Raw genomic sequence first — 16,098 nt, forward strand, 5'->3', positions numbered from 1 at the left:
GTCACAGACCAATCGCAGATCCCCAAAACCATGATTTATACGATTTTGTCCACTCTTTGACTTGTCTATGTCTGCCGTCGTTTTCTATTGTATATTGCTGTAGTAGGTTATTTTGTTTTGTATACACCCTTAATACCCTGTTGTTAATTATTAGCGTTGTCATATATTATAATACAGTTGTGAATGTTACTCTGTACTGTTAAGGGTGGGGTGTTTATGAAAAAACTAAAGAGAAAACATGGAAAATAAAGTTTGGAAAAAAAATTGTGTCAAACAGACAATTCTACTCAAACCAAACTGAAGCAAGGGATACGGGTACAGCTTAGCCTAACTGAACCACAGTCACTCGCAAAAGCCAGGCAGACAAGGAGACCTGCATGGATTGGCTGTTTACTCTCCCCTCCCCCACTCTTGCAAAAAGAGCAGAAGCCCAGGAAGGAGCCAGCCAGAGGCTGAAGTCACATTTCCAAATTTATTTGGTGGTCTGGATCAGATCCTGGATTCTCTGATTTGATTTGGAAGTCAGATTTGGCCAGATGGGAAAAAATCTGGCTTTCCCCCCGAATCCTGGATCCAGATTGCACACGCCTATTCCCAAGTGAAAAGTCTCTTGGTAATCAAATCATTCAAAACTATAGTGATGTCTTAATAATTAGTTCTCTTAATAGCCTCAATGCATGGAAGGATCCATTAGGCAATCACCCTTCTCATAAACTCATCAGCTTCTCCTGACACAGCCATCACACTCATATCTTTTGTACCCCCAGAGCCTTTGACTCCCACTGTCATCCTAGACACTCATCTTTTTAGTGCCTCTGAAAATGTCCTGCCCAAACCCACCAAAAAATTTCAAATGTTTCAACTTTGGCTGAACTATGGTGCAGAAGTGCTCTAATCTTTACTCCCAGGACTTTGTCTTAAGAAAACACTTAAAACCAAGATACCTTGCAGCAGTTTTTTCTTGCACCTATCTGCTAGTGCTGTATGATACTGCACCTTGGAGACTTGGCAAGCCAGTTTCAGTCTCTGCCCTGCTTTGCTTTTCACTCTGCATTTGATTACTGCCTAGGATCACCCAGCACACAAGGGTTGCTGTGTGCCCTTCTTCTCCCTTCTTTAGTCCCTCCAGGACTTCCTTCCTCTTCAGGACAGGCTTGTGTTTTCATTTTCCCCTTCATTCCCTTTGTTTTACTGTGTAAAATTAAGGAGACTGTAGTATAGGAGTTAGGTTTTGCAGTTCTCTGTGTTAGTGAGTGCTTGACTACCTGATCAGTCCTCAGGGTGGGTGGCTGGACAGGCATGCAGGCATGTGGGGTGCTTCTTCCTAGCTTCATGCAATCTAGTAGAAGTTGCATCCACTCTTGGTTGGATCAGCAGGGAAAACACAGTGATCCAAAGTAAAATCCTGGTTTTTACAGGTGTTCTGAAGCCCCTCTGTTGTTGAATAGAACTTAAGTGGCTGGGCTAGGAGTCAGCACTCAGCTGGTTTGAATCTCATGACTGCCATGAGCTCAGCAGGTGGATAAGCCACTCCTCTCAGACCCAGCTGTGTTGTGTAACAACACTGACTTTGTTCACTGCTCTGTGCACTAATGTGTCTAGACCTTGAGGTCCCTTCCAGTTCCACTCTTCTATATTTCTAAGAGTGGTATATAAGCTCATCCTCATCCCTGCCAAGCCTAACTACATTTTTATGATTAAAAACAAGAAACTTAGAGGAGTTATTCAGGGCATGCTCATGCTCCTTATGGTTATCTGAAACATACAGAGACCCTTTCAAGCTTATCTTCAGGACCACATGAGATAGAAAATAAAAGATGAGCTGCTCTGGATGCAAAGTTTTGTAACCGGTAACACAACTGGTAAGAAACAAGAATGTAAGAATGGGATCAGACCAGTGGTCCAATTCCTTCAGCATTCCAATCCTCTCAATGGGTGGGTATCCTGATAAACAAACAAACAAGATGTAAAAGCAACAGCCTTCTCTGCTACTGCCTTTTAGCAACTGCTATTAGCAGTATAATGCCTCTGGATATGGAAGTTCCATTGAGTCCTCATGAATAACCCTTGAACTTCATGAATTTCAATTTCCTGAAAACACAGCAGAATCTTCCTATGAATGACTAGACATGTGCTAACTGTGCCTTGTTTACAGTGAATCTGAAGTTAGTGTAGTTGTACTTGCCATGGAATCCTAGTATTATTAATTGCATATTGAGAAATACGTGCATTTCTATGGCTACACTCAAGAGAACCATAGGACTAGTTTTGTCTGCCCGGTGGGCCTTCGTCTCTCCCACAGCAGACTATAGGGATTGTACCACAGGTATCTTACTGAACTTGGAGGAACCCAGCTATATGACCAAGCTGAAAGACTCACTTCACATATACGAGTTCGCCTGCCTGTTATTGAACTGTGGCCTATATATTTAAATTTAATAATAATTTATTTATACCACCCTTCAGGACAACTTAATGCCCACTCAGAGTGGTTTATAAAATATGTCATTATTATCCCCACAACAATCACCCTGTGAGGTGGGTGGGCCTGAGAGAGCTCCAGAGAACTGTAACTAACCCAAGGTCACCCAGCTGGCTTCAAGTGGAAGAGTAGGGAATCAAACCCGGCTCTCCAGATTAGAGTCCCACACTCTTAACCACTACACCAAACTGACTCTCAATCTTGATTGTTTTAGACCTTGTTTTACCTGCAATTCATGTTAAGATATTTTGTGTAAAAAGGTCAGAAAGGAGAATAAGAATAAAAATATTTGCCAGTGTAAACTTCTCCTCAGTTGCCAGGATTTAACTCACTTTGAGAGCCAATAGTAAAACGAAAACAAAAGCATTTTAGGCAATCCAGCAATATATTTAAAGGGAAAAATATATATGTATAACCACAAATATAAAATGCAGAAGTTAATCAACCCATATTTTACATAAGATATAGATTAACTCATTCTGGGAAACAAATTATAGGAAACAATTTGGAAATGCAGTAGTCAGAATAAATATTTTTAATTAAAAACTTCCGACAGTTTAGAAATTATGTGAAGCAACCCTCAGAGTTTTTCTTTTTTGAAGAATTACTTAATTACAGTAGAAATGTGATTGAACTGCAATCAATTGTGTCACATTTATGAGGAAGATTCCAGAACTAGAAGCACTATTACAGTGATTGTAAATGAATGTCAGTTTTTCTTTTTAACTAAGTGTATGACATCAGAGAGACCATTCATAAAGAAAGAACTAAATATGGGGTGCCCCGTGTTACTCCACTGAAAAGAAACAAAATGCCAAAAAATCCCACATATATTGGGAAAGAAATAAACCCAGAGGTTTCATATCCAGTGAATCCTTATAGCAGGCTGACGGACAATTGATATACAAGCACACACAGCTGTTATATAAAACATAACATCACTGGATCTTAATAAATCACTAAGGAATTTCAATAAGCACAGGAGTGTTTTATATATAAATTTCCCCCCACAATTCAGGGACCCACTGAACATCAGTGCGATTTATATAGGCAGAAAAATTATGAAATGTGTGCATGCACATATTTAACATGAATGGTATTTATTACTAAATCTATTACATGTTCTGAAACTTGAATTATGCTAAAGAGAAAAGGTAGGTGCGATGCATAATAACCACCAATGAATTTATACGCAAACTGAAAAAAAGAGAATTAGTCAAATTAAATTTGCACTTCGAAAAGCACTTCCACCAGAAAAACTCCCCTTGAAGAGTCAGCCTAAAAAACATAGTATCTGAGATGCCCTTTAAATTTGCCTTCTAGCATTTTATAACTCTCTGGGAATACGACAAACGCTAGCAGGCAAAGTCCAGCCTGAAACATTTTTTACTCTGAAGCCAGGATTGCTGAGTTCAGTGGGTCCTGCTTCTAGGTTAGTAAGTTAACACAGCAGCCTTCAATATGAAAATTACCATTTACATCACCAGAAACCTCTTGCAGCAGATATGCTCCCTTACCCAGAAACTCTTGATTAAAATCCACAATTTTCATAACAGGTTATTTCCTTGTGTGGCAAAAACAGTCTTCTCCCATTTTTTAAAAAATAATGATATGTTTTCATTATTCCTTTCAAATTCAAAAATGCCTAGTGGTCATTTTGACTCAATACACACAACATTGGAAATAGCATCATTTTCCAGCACTGAGGTGACCCAAGAAATTATTCACCATTTAATATACGTTCAATCTCTTCAAGTCTTTTCAGAGCAGCAACTCTTTTTTTTTCTATGTCTTTTATTTCTTTTGTAGATTTCTTTTTTGTCTCTTTGTCTGTGTTGTTTTTCTCCTCATGCTTCTTGGCTTTTCCTTGACCTTTGTTTTTATTATTACTGTCTGGGGTCCGAGTAGTTTTCTGTTCATTTCTTACCTCTTTCAGGTTTGCAAAGGTGGCTTTCCCCTCTTCTGCAACTGTAGTTTTCTCTGTAGGAATCACAGAGGCTCCCCCTGTACCAAGTGATGCAATTTTGCTCCGGACAATGCTTAAATGACGCTGGATATATTCCTCATGTGGGGCTAAGGCCAGAGTCTCCACTAGACATTTCTCTGCTTTTAATAAGTCCCGTTCCTCAAAATAAACTACACAAAGATTGTGTTTCCCTTGTACATTGTTGGGGTCCATTTTCAGAATTTTCTCAAAGCACTCTTTAGCTCCTCTGATATCTTTCTTTTGGTTCATCAAAATATCTCCCTTCAAAATCAAACCTTTGGTATGATCAGGGTAGTATCGCAGTAACTCTTCCAGGACTGGCAAGGCTTTCAATTCCTTTGCAGTTTGAGAATAAAGTAGTGCCAAATTGAACAAAGCACTTCGGAAACTGGCCTGTAGCTTTATAGCTTTTTTCATCCAGGTCTCTGCTTCAGCATCTTTTTTGTCATCCATTGCCAACATACCCAAATTAAAGTAGCCATTTGCATCCTGAGGCTCTTCACTTACGTAACTTAAAAGCCGCTTCTTTGCTTCAGGCCTAAGTCTAGCATCACCTATAGCAATGGAAGATACATTAGAGATTTTCCTTCAGCTGCACAGATAAAAACTACAATATACTGTATATTAATGTTCTCTAAACTGATTACTATGTCAATTTAGCATTACATCAACCTAGAATTACATTCACAACTCCAGTCACTTTGCAAAAGATACTGAAGGAGGAAAACATTGAATTAAACACACAAGACTGGATCCCATAGACAGGGCTGGCCTGTCCATTGAGGCGGCTGCCTCAGGGTGCTAAGGCGGCGGAGGAGCGCTGACCTGGGGGCAGGGGCGCACGCCACGGAGCTGCCGCCGCCCAGGAGTGCATGCTGGCAGCAGCAGCGTGGGGCAGCTGAGCAGGCAGCCTCCTGTTCAGTTGCTCTGTGGGCCAGGCGCAGCCAGCTGTGCCTGGCCCGCAGAGCAACTGAATGGGAGGGCTGGAAGGCTCCCTGTGTGCATGCGCATGCGTGCGTGCGTGCGCGCGCGCGCAGCGCGCACGCACGCACGCACGCACGCACACGGAGGCAGCATTAAGCTGCCTCAGGTGCCGGCGACGTTGGAGCCGGCCCTGCCCATAGATTTCCATGGTTCCTCATAGAACTTCAGTTCCCAGGGATCTTGGGGGAACCACAGACTTAAAATTTGCAAGTAACCTTAAATGTTGATTTTATTTTTTAGAATAAGAAGTGCAAAGGTATTTATACACATACATGTGGGACTGAAGCAACATTTATACAAATATTCTGTATCTTGAATAAAGGATTATGCCTACTTTGGCTATTTTTGCTGGCCCTTCCAAAGATATTTTGGGTAACATAAACCTAGCATGTAGTATTATCACTGAAGTTAAGATATTAATATGATTTTGCCATATACTTTTATAAATCAATCCTAGGCTTATCATCTGCTGCTCTACGTTTAATACAAATTCTACAGAACACAGATTAGATATTAATACTGAAACATCATGTGAATGGAGTCTAAAGTCAAATGAACCAAGGTAAAATTGAATAATTTACGCTATGAGCGTGGTGCTTATGTAATGCAATTTGTGCGTTTTATAGCTGGGCTCTTCCTTTGGCAGAGAAAGGGGAGTGTGTTTTGTCATTCTGCCTTCTACTGTAAACCCTCTCATTATACCCAGCAGTGCTGAGAGGGTTCCTGGGGAAGGGACAACGCCTCTGGGGTCACAGAGAGCTGCAGAAGGAGGGGGAGGAATGTTCTAATGTACACAGCTCTGCTTGTAAAATTTTGGATCCAATTCACAATATCCAAAATTAAAAAGAAACACACATGCACATGATATAAGCTGTCTTCAGTAACTACATATAGCCAAGAGTACTCTCTATATTTGAACAACTGCAAAAGTTAATAAAGAGTTAAAAATGGTTAAGCAGAAAGCACTTTCAACTGATTTTACCACAAATTTCCTTTGGAGCTGCTTATCAGGTTTTCAATTTAAGTAAAGATTATTCCCAGCCATGGGTATTTTAAGGTAATTTAGTAGATTTCTACAACCTGTCCCTTCAAAGACAGGCAAATATCTTATACTCGTGTTCTCTTTAGGAAAATACAGTATGTAGGACAACAACCTCAGTGTGTTATAAAATACTTGACATGCAGATGAGTTGTAACTGAACCAACGTACCAGATTCTTGCATCAGCAGTGCAGAATTAAACAGTGCCAGCTTATGGTTGGGATTCAATTCTAATGCCCTGTTGAAGTTGTTCAGAGCTTCAGTTGGATCTTTCAGTTCAATATAAACAATTGCCAGATTATACCACAGATCTGCATTGCTCCTATCCAGCTCAAGGGCTCTAAGGTAAGCTTCCTTAGCTTGCATCGGCTTGTTCATTTTTAGAAGCAGTTCACCCCTGTTGAGTAATAAAAGTTAATTTTTGTTTCCTCTCATCTACTCACTGACATTCATTTGGTGCAAACAACATACAGAGCTGAAAAGTGCTATGCCAGTTGGGATATGCATGAAGAGAACAAGAAGCCAGGGAAGGAGGTGTGATAACAATGCTGAAGTGTTGTGCCTCTTTTACCGGCTCTACAACAATGCCAATGTATAGGGTGAGACTGATGATGAGCAGGGGGTGGCTCTTTTACTGGTCTGTGCTCCAGTTCCAGATTAGCATTGGCCAACAGAGAAACCCAGAACACTGTTACTAATAGAACAATCATAAAAAGCACCAGGAAAGAAGAGAAGCACACAACTGCGAAACATAAATGGCAGTATCAGCAGCTCACAACTGTACTTTTCTTCACATGAGAAACCCAACTCGTTTTTTCCTTATTGGAGTCACTTTGCTGCAGATGTTCATTTCACATAACACTCTGCACATCCAAATCAACAGTTTTTGGTGGACTTGATTTTATGAACAACTAGTTGATTTCCTACTCTGAATGTATTTTATTTATTTCATTTATATGCTTCCTTTCTCCCCAATAGGGACCCGAAGCATAATTACATAATTCTCCTCTCCTCCACTTTATTATCACAGCCATCCTGTGAGGTAGGTTAGGTTGAGAGAGTGTGTGAGTAGCCTAAGGTCACCCAGCAAGCTTCCATGGTATAGCAGGGATTAAAACCTGGTATCCCAGATCCTAGTCCAACACTTTAAACATTGCCTAAAGAACAGCTTTTCTGCTTTACCAATCTATGAATTCCCTTGCAGTTCTTAAAAATTCGGAACTATCTTTCCAGTTCTCCACTACACCAAATGTAACTTATACATTGGTTTTCCATTATAAATTGTTATTTCTTCCTTATAAAGAGTTTTCCTGGTGATATCTAAGATTTTAGGTGATCTCACAAGAATTCTTCCTATTATGAATTCACATTTGCTTTCTACCAGTGCCCAGAGACTTAAAAATGTTGTTTAGACTGTGATTGCAAAGTCTAACAAAAAATCGTTAATCCCTTTTTTGAAGCTTACTTTTATTTCAGGTGAAAATCTGGCAGAAGAAATCATTCAACTGTTTGAAAGGTCCTAATGTATTTGTTTAAAGTGCTGTTTAATAGGTGATACTATACCGGAGGAAAAGGTTGAGCTAATTGTAGGCAGTCAGAAGAAATGGAGTGTAAAATTCTCTAATTTGGAAAGAGAAAGAAAACCCAAGCTACTCACAGGAAAGATATTTTAACTCACACAGAATCTCTCTTGGAAAGTTCATGTCATATAATAGTCTTTCAAGTGCCAGAGGACTCTTTTGCTTTCTTTACATATGGATGACTGGAAAAAGAAGTATCATCCAACCTGACCTTCTTAATAGAACATTCTTAACAAATAAACTCCTCCTTCTCTTGATATTTAAATGGTGTCTAGGATAAAACCAGCTCTGAAGCAAGACTGCAAGTCTATTACTAGAGATTCAAGAAAAATGGGGACAAAGTTCTAGTTCTGGTGTCTTTGAATTTGAACCTGTAAAGCCTATCTACGTCCTCAGCCTCAAGCTGCTTGTTACAGATTTAAGTAGAGGGAAACAGGGTCCAGTAGTTTGGCAAGGCTCAAAAACAACCTTGATACAAGTTAAGGATTAACCACCTGGAGGGCATCATCACTGGTCAAGGCCTCCTGCCATGGTGTGATGTGTGGTGCAGTTCCAGCTGCACTAGAACTGGAAGACCAAGGTTCAAGAATCCATTTAGGCATGAATCTCCCTGGATGGCTCTAATCCAGTCACCATCTCAGCCTAACTTATCTCACAGGTTGAGAATGGTGAAGAAAGGAGGGAGACTTGTATACCAGCCTGAACACCAAGAAGGGTGGGATAAAACACTAGATCGTTGGTTATCATATGTCTAGGAGGTGCCCTAGACATATGATTAGTAGGAACCCAAAGATGCTTTTAGCGTGGCATCATACTTGATGATATATTGTAATATTCCTAGCAAGGTCACTGTGGTCTTGCAGGGCAGTTGGGTCCTGCAAAAGGCACTTCCCGATGAATCTACGTCAGCTGCAAAAATTGTCTACATTGGGCTGCCAACGTATGATTATGGTACTAGAAAGGTGAATCTGTGAGCATCTCATAAAAATGCCACCACTCTCTAGTTTCTTAATAACTTATTAAATAATTATCTTGTAGTCCACATTATACAGCAATATGAATATGGATTTGAGTGATATCATCAATAACTTTGAGGTACTGAACTGGACAAGCCTGAGAAGTACTGTAGGATGTAAACCTGGCAGCTTGTGAATAAAGCAGAGGAGGGGGTCACAAGCTACTATATGGGACTTAACAAGTGCTATGGGCAGCTGACCCCAAAGTAGTCAGATTGGGTTGTTCAAGCATCCACAAATTTCCCTGGTCAGTGGGGGCCAGGCAATCATGTGTGGCTTGTTATTATGGCTAGTTTTGTGTAGTGGTTAAGAGTGCAGGACTCTAATCTGGAGAACTGGGTTTGATTCCCCACTCCTCCACTTGAAGCCAGCTGGGTGACCTTGGGTGAGCCACAGCTTCTAGGAGCTCTCTCAGCCCCACCCACTTCACAGGGTGTTTGTTGTGGTGATAATAAAAACATACTTTGTAAACCGCTCTGAGTGAGTTAAGTCATCCTGAAGGGCGGTATATAAATAGAATGTTGTTGTTATTATTAAGCAAGGAAGTGGCTTTTGAGAGGTAAACAGGCAGAGGAATTCATGATCCTGCTTGAGAACTGTTGGGGAAATAAGTTGTGCTCAGAGTTACATTTATGAATGCTACTACAGATTACAGAAATACCTGCTTATGTATGCCTGTTTGAAATCTGGCCGCATGCTAATTGCTTGGCGATACAACTGGTCTGCTTCTTCTAGGCGAGACTCGTTTGCCCGAATCAAGTTTGCAAGATTTATGTAAACATTCAGATGATTAGGAGCAACTCGTGCAGCGTATTTTTTACCTGGAATAATCTGATGGCAGAAAAACTGTATCAGGCCTGCAGGTATCAACTCCAGTTAATAACAATCAGAAATGCAATGAATCAAAACTACAAAGAACTTGTACCAGACAGTTTTTTTTTCTGCCAAAGACAGTTTTAAAATACGGAAGTCTACAAAATAAACTTATTTTGAACTGAGTATTTTTGTTAGCACAGAAAGCGAATATTCTATTGCTGAAGCAAGCACTGTAAGACCTATGGACCATATAGGACCATGTATGACTTTTGTATTTCAGAAGTTTCTGGGCCATGTAATTGTAACTGCAATTTAATATGTCCTTTGAAATTTCAGAAAAATCCTTCAGATCTCTCTAAGTCAGGATACATACATGGTAATATTTACATGGTGAAAAAAGATTATCTGCTGCTTTGTAGTGTTACTCCCCATTATTCTACCAAAATTTTTCAAATAAATTACTTTTTAAATAGTCTTATTTCTTACCTGCGGCATCAGTGATTTTGCAACTAAATAGGATTCTTCAGCTTCTTTGGTTCTGTTTAAATTTTTGTAAGTCCTTCCTACATTCATATGGGCGCCAATATCATCTTCAAATTATGGGGATGGGAGTGGAGAAAGACATGTATTCAATTTTTTTCTAAAAACCTTTCCCTGAGAAATAATACTGAATAGATATTAGCATCTGAAGCAGCATCCAAAGAAATATTAAAGCACAAGTTTATCACTTGATATGGCAGGTGAAGATGGAACTAGAGATTCTCCCATTTACCTCTTTTGGTTGTAAGGTAAGCCACTACACAAAGAACTTCTTAATATGGTCTACTTTAAACTTGTCACTCTGCACTGTTTGTTCTTTGCCAACGCAGAAACTTCACTAATGCAGAAACTTCACATATAGTGCAAGTCCAAAGCTAGAACTGCTATTATATATTTAACAAGGAACAAGTACTTTCTAATCAAAATCTACTTTGGAAGAACTTTTCCAGGACCTCCATCCACATTTTCCACACTGCATATTTTTTGTTACTTGTGTCTACCCTTTTAACTTCAGTATTAACCTTTGCTCCCTTTCTAAGGATGTCTGTATGGCACACGACTAAATGGCAAAAGTGGCAACTGAGATAATATACCAATACCATTCTAACCAGAATCTCATGGTCAGCTTGAGCCTTTTGCCAATCCTCCTGCAGCAGCAGATTCCAGAGTCGTTCATTTATGACAGCCACGAAATAATTTTTAACCTATCTGCCTTTAAATATGAGGCACCATTCAAATGATGCCCCTCTCACATTCCTCTGAGAGTCATTCCTTAAGTCAGAAATTCTCTGGATTGGCTGCTCATGAAGTATAAGGAGTTACATTTTAAACAGAGGGAAGCCTCAGTGTTCTGATTCTAACCAAAATTGGCAGATGGTAGTGGTGGTGAGATTGCTCAGATGCAAGCTTTGTGCAAGAGGCTTTAGTTTCTTACGCAATAGCACTACACTCAACTTATTTTTGACCTAAGAAATAAGTAGACACCAAATATTTCATTTTAATTCAGTGACTAATTTGATAATCAGAATTTTATGATTTTCCAGTCAAATGAAGTTGGCTTATAATAAATCAGACCATTGGTACATCAAGGAGAGTATTGTTTTTTCACACCACCTACTGTCTGGTCCTTTCAACTGGAGATACTGGGGATTGAACCTGGGACTTTCTCTGCATGCAAAACAGAGGCTCTACCACTAAGCCACAGCCCACTAGTCCTTTGGGTGGTGCCAAAAGTGGCATATTGTCACAGAATGGCTACTTTACACCTCACAATATAGTACTGGGTGAGAAACAAAGATGCTCTTCTGGATGTGCCAACAAAAGAATGAGAGCATCCAGAAAGCCTGCCTCTGGTACTGCACAAACTTTGCTCCTCCTGGAACAATAGGCTAAAGGATATTTGAAGCCCACTGTTTCTTCAGAACCTTACTCTTTGTCTCTTTAATACTAAACAGGTAACTTAGGTTCCTACAAATTGAAAAAGTGAATAAATACTGAACGTACCAGGTGGTTTTTCAGAAAATCGACATGGAAGAGATTACTTAGTGTTGCTATGTAAAAGACTAAAGAGAATGCAGCGAGTTTGTCGTGCATATAAGTGAACTGTGATAACTTGTTTTGCATTTAAACTCTGCTCTTTAGTTTTAACTCTGTGCCTTAGAACTGGCAAAGTCAACTTTACAGAAAAAGGCAGAGGACAAGATCAAACACCACAAGCAATTGGATAAAAGTCAAATTTAAATGCCATTCTACACATTTAACCATTCAGATTCAAGTGATGGCTGAAAGCTAGCAGAATATCTAGCATATAGATTTGTTTTGAAATTAATCCGTCTAAGTTAATATGCTTGAGTGTAACCCAATACACTTTGCAGGTAATGAGCAAAGGGTGTAACTATAAACAAATTCTTGAATACATGCATTACGATCTCAGATTTCCTGATAGAGGAGTATGTTGTGCCAGCTGCAAATATAATTTGCTCCATGGTTTAGTTAAGAGCAGAAGTACTGAAAGATTAATTTTGCAATGGCTTAACAGAGAAAACCCTAGGTTTTTGAAAATGCTTTGCTATTTTTGGTTTGAAGTCATTTTCTGAGGAAGCAAAATTAGCAATCTGCACATAAATGTATTGTTTCTTAAGGATTTATCTGAATAATACAGGCTGTATTTCTGCAAGTTGGCTATGCTTGTTCTAGCATAAGTATTAGAACAATCTCTATGTCCTGGCTAATCATTCTAGACAATTTTTTCCAACTCACCTGGCTGAACTTGGGTGGCTTGTATGAAGAATCTTAATGCTCGTTCGAAGTTCTTTTCATTTTCTAAAGCATGACCTACATTGTTCCAGAGTTTGGCATTGTTCTTATTTACCTAATCACAGAAAACAAATGAAAAGCATATCAAACATATCATGGCATTCAAATCCAAATGTACATGTAAAAATAAAAACACATTTCCCATGTGTACAGAAGTTTTACATGTCCACTAGAACTCCTGCTGATCTTCCAAGCCAAACTAATCAGTTAAGAAAATACTAAGTGCCTGAAGTCAATTGTAACCATTTACAAGTTGAAATCAAGAGGTATTACCTACTTACCTATTATTTTGATCCTGCTGTTTCTCTGGGGTGTTTAGGGGAGTATACATGGCTGTCCCACCTCCACTTTATTCTCACATCATTATATTAATGAGAAACTGAGAGCCAAAACACACGTTAAGAAATACCTAGGTTCAGCACGTGTTCTCTTACCTCAGGGTTTGTTGGGAAGTGTAGGTGTCTTGGCAGCTTAAAGTTTAGCATTTACAGAGCAGCAGGAAGGGGAAGGGAAATACAGGCGCCTGTATTTCCCTTCCTGCTGCTCTGTAAATGCTAAACTTTAAGCTTCCAGGACGCCTACAGATCCCGGCAAACCTTGAGGTAAGAGAACACGTGCTGAACCTAGGTATTTCTTCTCGTGTGTTTTGGCTCTGAGACCAACTGCCCCAAGGTGACCCAGTGAACTAGATAACTGAACAAGGACCCAAACCCATGTCTCTCAGGTACAAGCATGACACAGCCCATTACATTACACTGTATGGGAAAATTACGTACCATTATGGTAGTGAGATAAATTAACTAGTATATTTAACATGGCCATTATGAAGTGTGAATTCTAACTTTTTATTTTCTCTCCAAGTTTAAACTGAAACTTGCTTTCTTTTAGTTTTTGAGAGTGGTTTTTTTCCAACCAAATTAAATCCAGTGGCACCTTAAGCTCCTATTAAATATTAGACTTTTAAGTTGCCACTGGACTTTTATTTTGCTATGGCAGAATAACATATCCACCCTTTTGCAATCTTTTCATCAGATATACCCAATATAAAATACCTTGCAAAATTTAGATTTTATCAGAGCTGTGCTCATCTGAGAAAAACCTGAAAAGTGTCAACACATAAAAAGGTACGACAAACAGCTGCTGCTCCCAAGCACTCTCTGTTGCAGCTCCCACTTTGTGGAACAGCCTGACAAAGTCAAGAAAGTGCCCACTATTCTACCATTTTGCAGAATGTTTAAAGCAGAATTGCTCAGGGCATTTTAAAATGGATTAGGAATGTGGTAAAAGAGAACTGTGCAAGAGGGCATTTTTTATATTGGGAACAGGGTTGTAGCTTAATTGATCTGTGTCCTAGTTGCAGTGAGAAAGGTGAACAATTAATGAAGTAAAATAAACTGTATTTAGAACCTCATCCATGTTAGTGACTCTCTTATGATGGTTATAAATTTAGCATGAAATCAACAAGAAGCCACAAGATTATCTTTTTTACATATCCCATTGGAATATGTGCCATGGAAGCTTATTGGGTGACTCACATATATAGCAGCCAGGATTATTGTGAAAACAAAAAAAATGGAGAAAAGGAGAATGATACAAGCTGCTTTGAATCCCCACTGAGGATAAAGGAAAGATACCAAGCAAGTAAATAAATGTAATTTTAAATATGAAATACACATATTCACGTATACATATCTATTACACACACACGTTTTCCAGATATCAAATCAAGTTTCTATTACAGTGAGAAGTACCTAAAATTGTTTTGTTAATCAAAGATGTCTGTGCAAATCATAAAGTTGTACCTTTAAAGCTGACATGAACAATGTATATTCAGATTCCCAATCCCAGTTCCTGTGTAGTGTTTTTAAGGCATGAATGAACAGCACCAGAGACAGAAAAACCCAGGACAGTTTTCTTAGCACACTGTGGCAAAATAAAAAAAAAGAGGTGATAAATATACTTCATGCCATTTTAGCATTTCCAGTGTACTGCTGGCTGATAATATCCCCAAATACATACCAATCTTAACTTAGATCAACTTCCTGTTTACTTTTGCTGGTCATCCTCAATCTGATTTATACATTATTCATATTTACCATCTCACGGGAGTAGAAACCTTATCACATGGAAAATGATGGCATGATCTTTTAGACATTACAATAGTAGCAGGTGCATTTAGGGAAAGAAATGTAAATGTATACACATTATTTTTATTCTATTTTATGACCTATAACTCACTAGCTTTAATACTGCTAGTAAGCATGACGTCTATAATTTTATTCTCCGTTTCCTCCAAGGAACTCAAGGAGGGGTGGTACATGCTCCTATCCTCTATCTTACCCTCACAACAACCTTTTAGATCAGACTAGAGAAAAATAAGGTCACACAGTGAGCGGTGTCAGAATTGAGATTTGAACCCAGTTCTCTCTACTGCTATTGCAGCATTGTAACAGTAACTTTGAGGGTGCTCAAAGTACAAGGAGAAGCATGAGAGCAAAAACAGAATCATAGACTAGCTTCAAGCTGAACAGAAGGAATCAAAAAGGGGATAACTACACCAGATATATAAATCTACTGATTATATCAGTTTTAAAGAGGCTGCCACGCACTCCTTTCTAAATAAGTGACCAGGTCCAGATTGTGCCCTGCCAAATATTCCTTTGGCACATCCTCCTGACCTATGAAATTGCCAATCAGGTACCTACCACAGGGATGCTATCAAGAAGAGTTTCCCCCTAGTAAGTTCTCAATTAGGGTTCAGTATTCAGTATTACTGAGCTTAGAGCTGTATTCCTGAATAAATTTAACAGATCAACCACATAATACTGTGCAGACAGAATACATAACCTGCCAGTGTAAAAATCTCATACCCCAACCATATTGAAACTGTTTTCTCAACACACACTGGAGCAAATTTGGTGCTTGTAGTTACACAGCAGTAGTCTTGTCTTCTAAAGAATGACCCAAATATGTTTTAGTGTGTTCACTAATAGTAATTATAAACAGCCGATCTCACCAAGCTCTCTAGACATGAAAACCATCCATGGCTGCACCTGAACAACTCAAGTCCAGTACAAAGTGTTTTGAAAAACATACATTCAGCTTAATGTTGATGGTTCTGGTGTATCTGCTCAACACTGCTACTGCTCAATTGTTTCAGTCTGCCAATTTTGTTTTGTCATGTATAAAGAATCAAGTCCTAGTGCATTCTCTAAGAAAGTCTGCAGACATGTGTGAGAGAAGGGAGTCTGCTGCAAGATGCAGACAGATTCCCTAGGGAGCTACTATAGCATAGTGGTTAAGTGGCTGAGCTGCAAATCAGCACGCTGATGGTTTG

The 16,098-nt window shown here is 39.2% G+C and overlaps 1 protein-coding gene across 4 annotated transcripts in view; it reads right to left on the reverse strand.

Moving 5' to 3' along the window:
• Positions 1-3,002: 3,002 nt before the first annotated feature.
• Positions 3,003-16,098, reverse strand: part of TMTC3 (transmembrane O-mannosyltransferase targeting cadherins 3) — a 51,088-nt gene continuing 37,992 nt past the window's right edge. For all 4 annotated transcript variants that reach the window (XM_054989422.1, XM_054989421.1, XM_054989423.1 and 1 more), the window contains exons 10-15: positions 14,564-14,684; positions 12,705-12,816; positions 10,392-10,495; positions 9,751-9,920; positions 6,664-6,890; positions 3,003-5,023 (exon numbers count right to left, since the gene is read on the reverse strand). In XM_054989422.1, coding sequence (XP_054845397.1) covers positions 4,203-5,023; positions 6,664-6,890; positions 9,751-9,920; positions 10,392-10,495; positions 12,705-12,816; positions 14,564-14,684 — 1,555 coding nt within the window. In that variant the 3' untranslated portion in view covers positions 3,003-4,202. The remainder of the gene's footprint in view (positions 5,024-6,663; positions 6,891-9,750; positions 9,921-10,391; positions 10,496-12,704; positions 12,817-14,563; positions 14,685-16,098) is intronic.

Source organism: Eublepharis macularius, chromosome 9, assembly GCF_028583425.1.
Source record: "Eublepharis macularius isolate TG4126 chromosome 9, MPM_Emac_v1.0, whole genome shotgun sequence".
NCBI classification, from domain to species: Eukaryota; Metazoa; Chordata; class Lepidosauria; order Squamata; family Eublepharidae; genus Eublepharis; species Eublepharis macularius.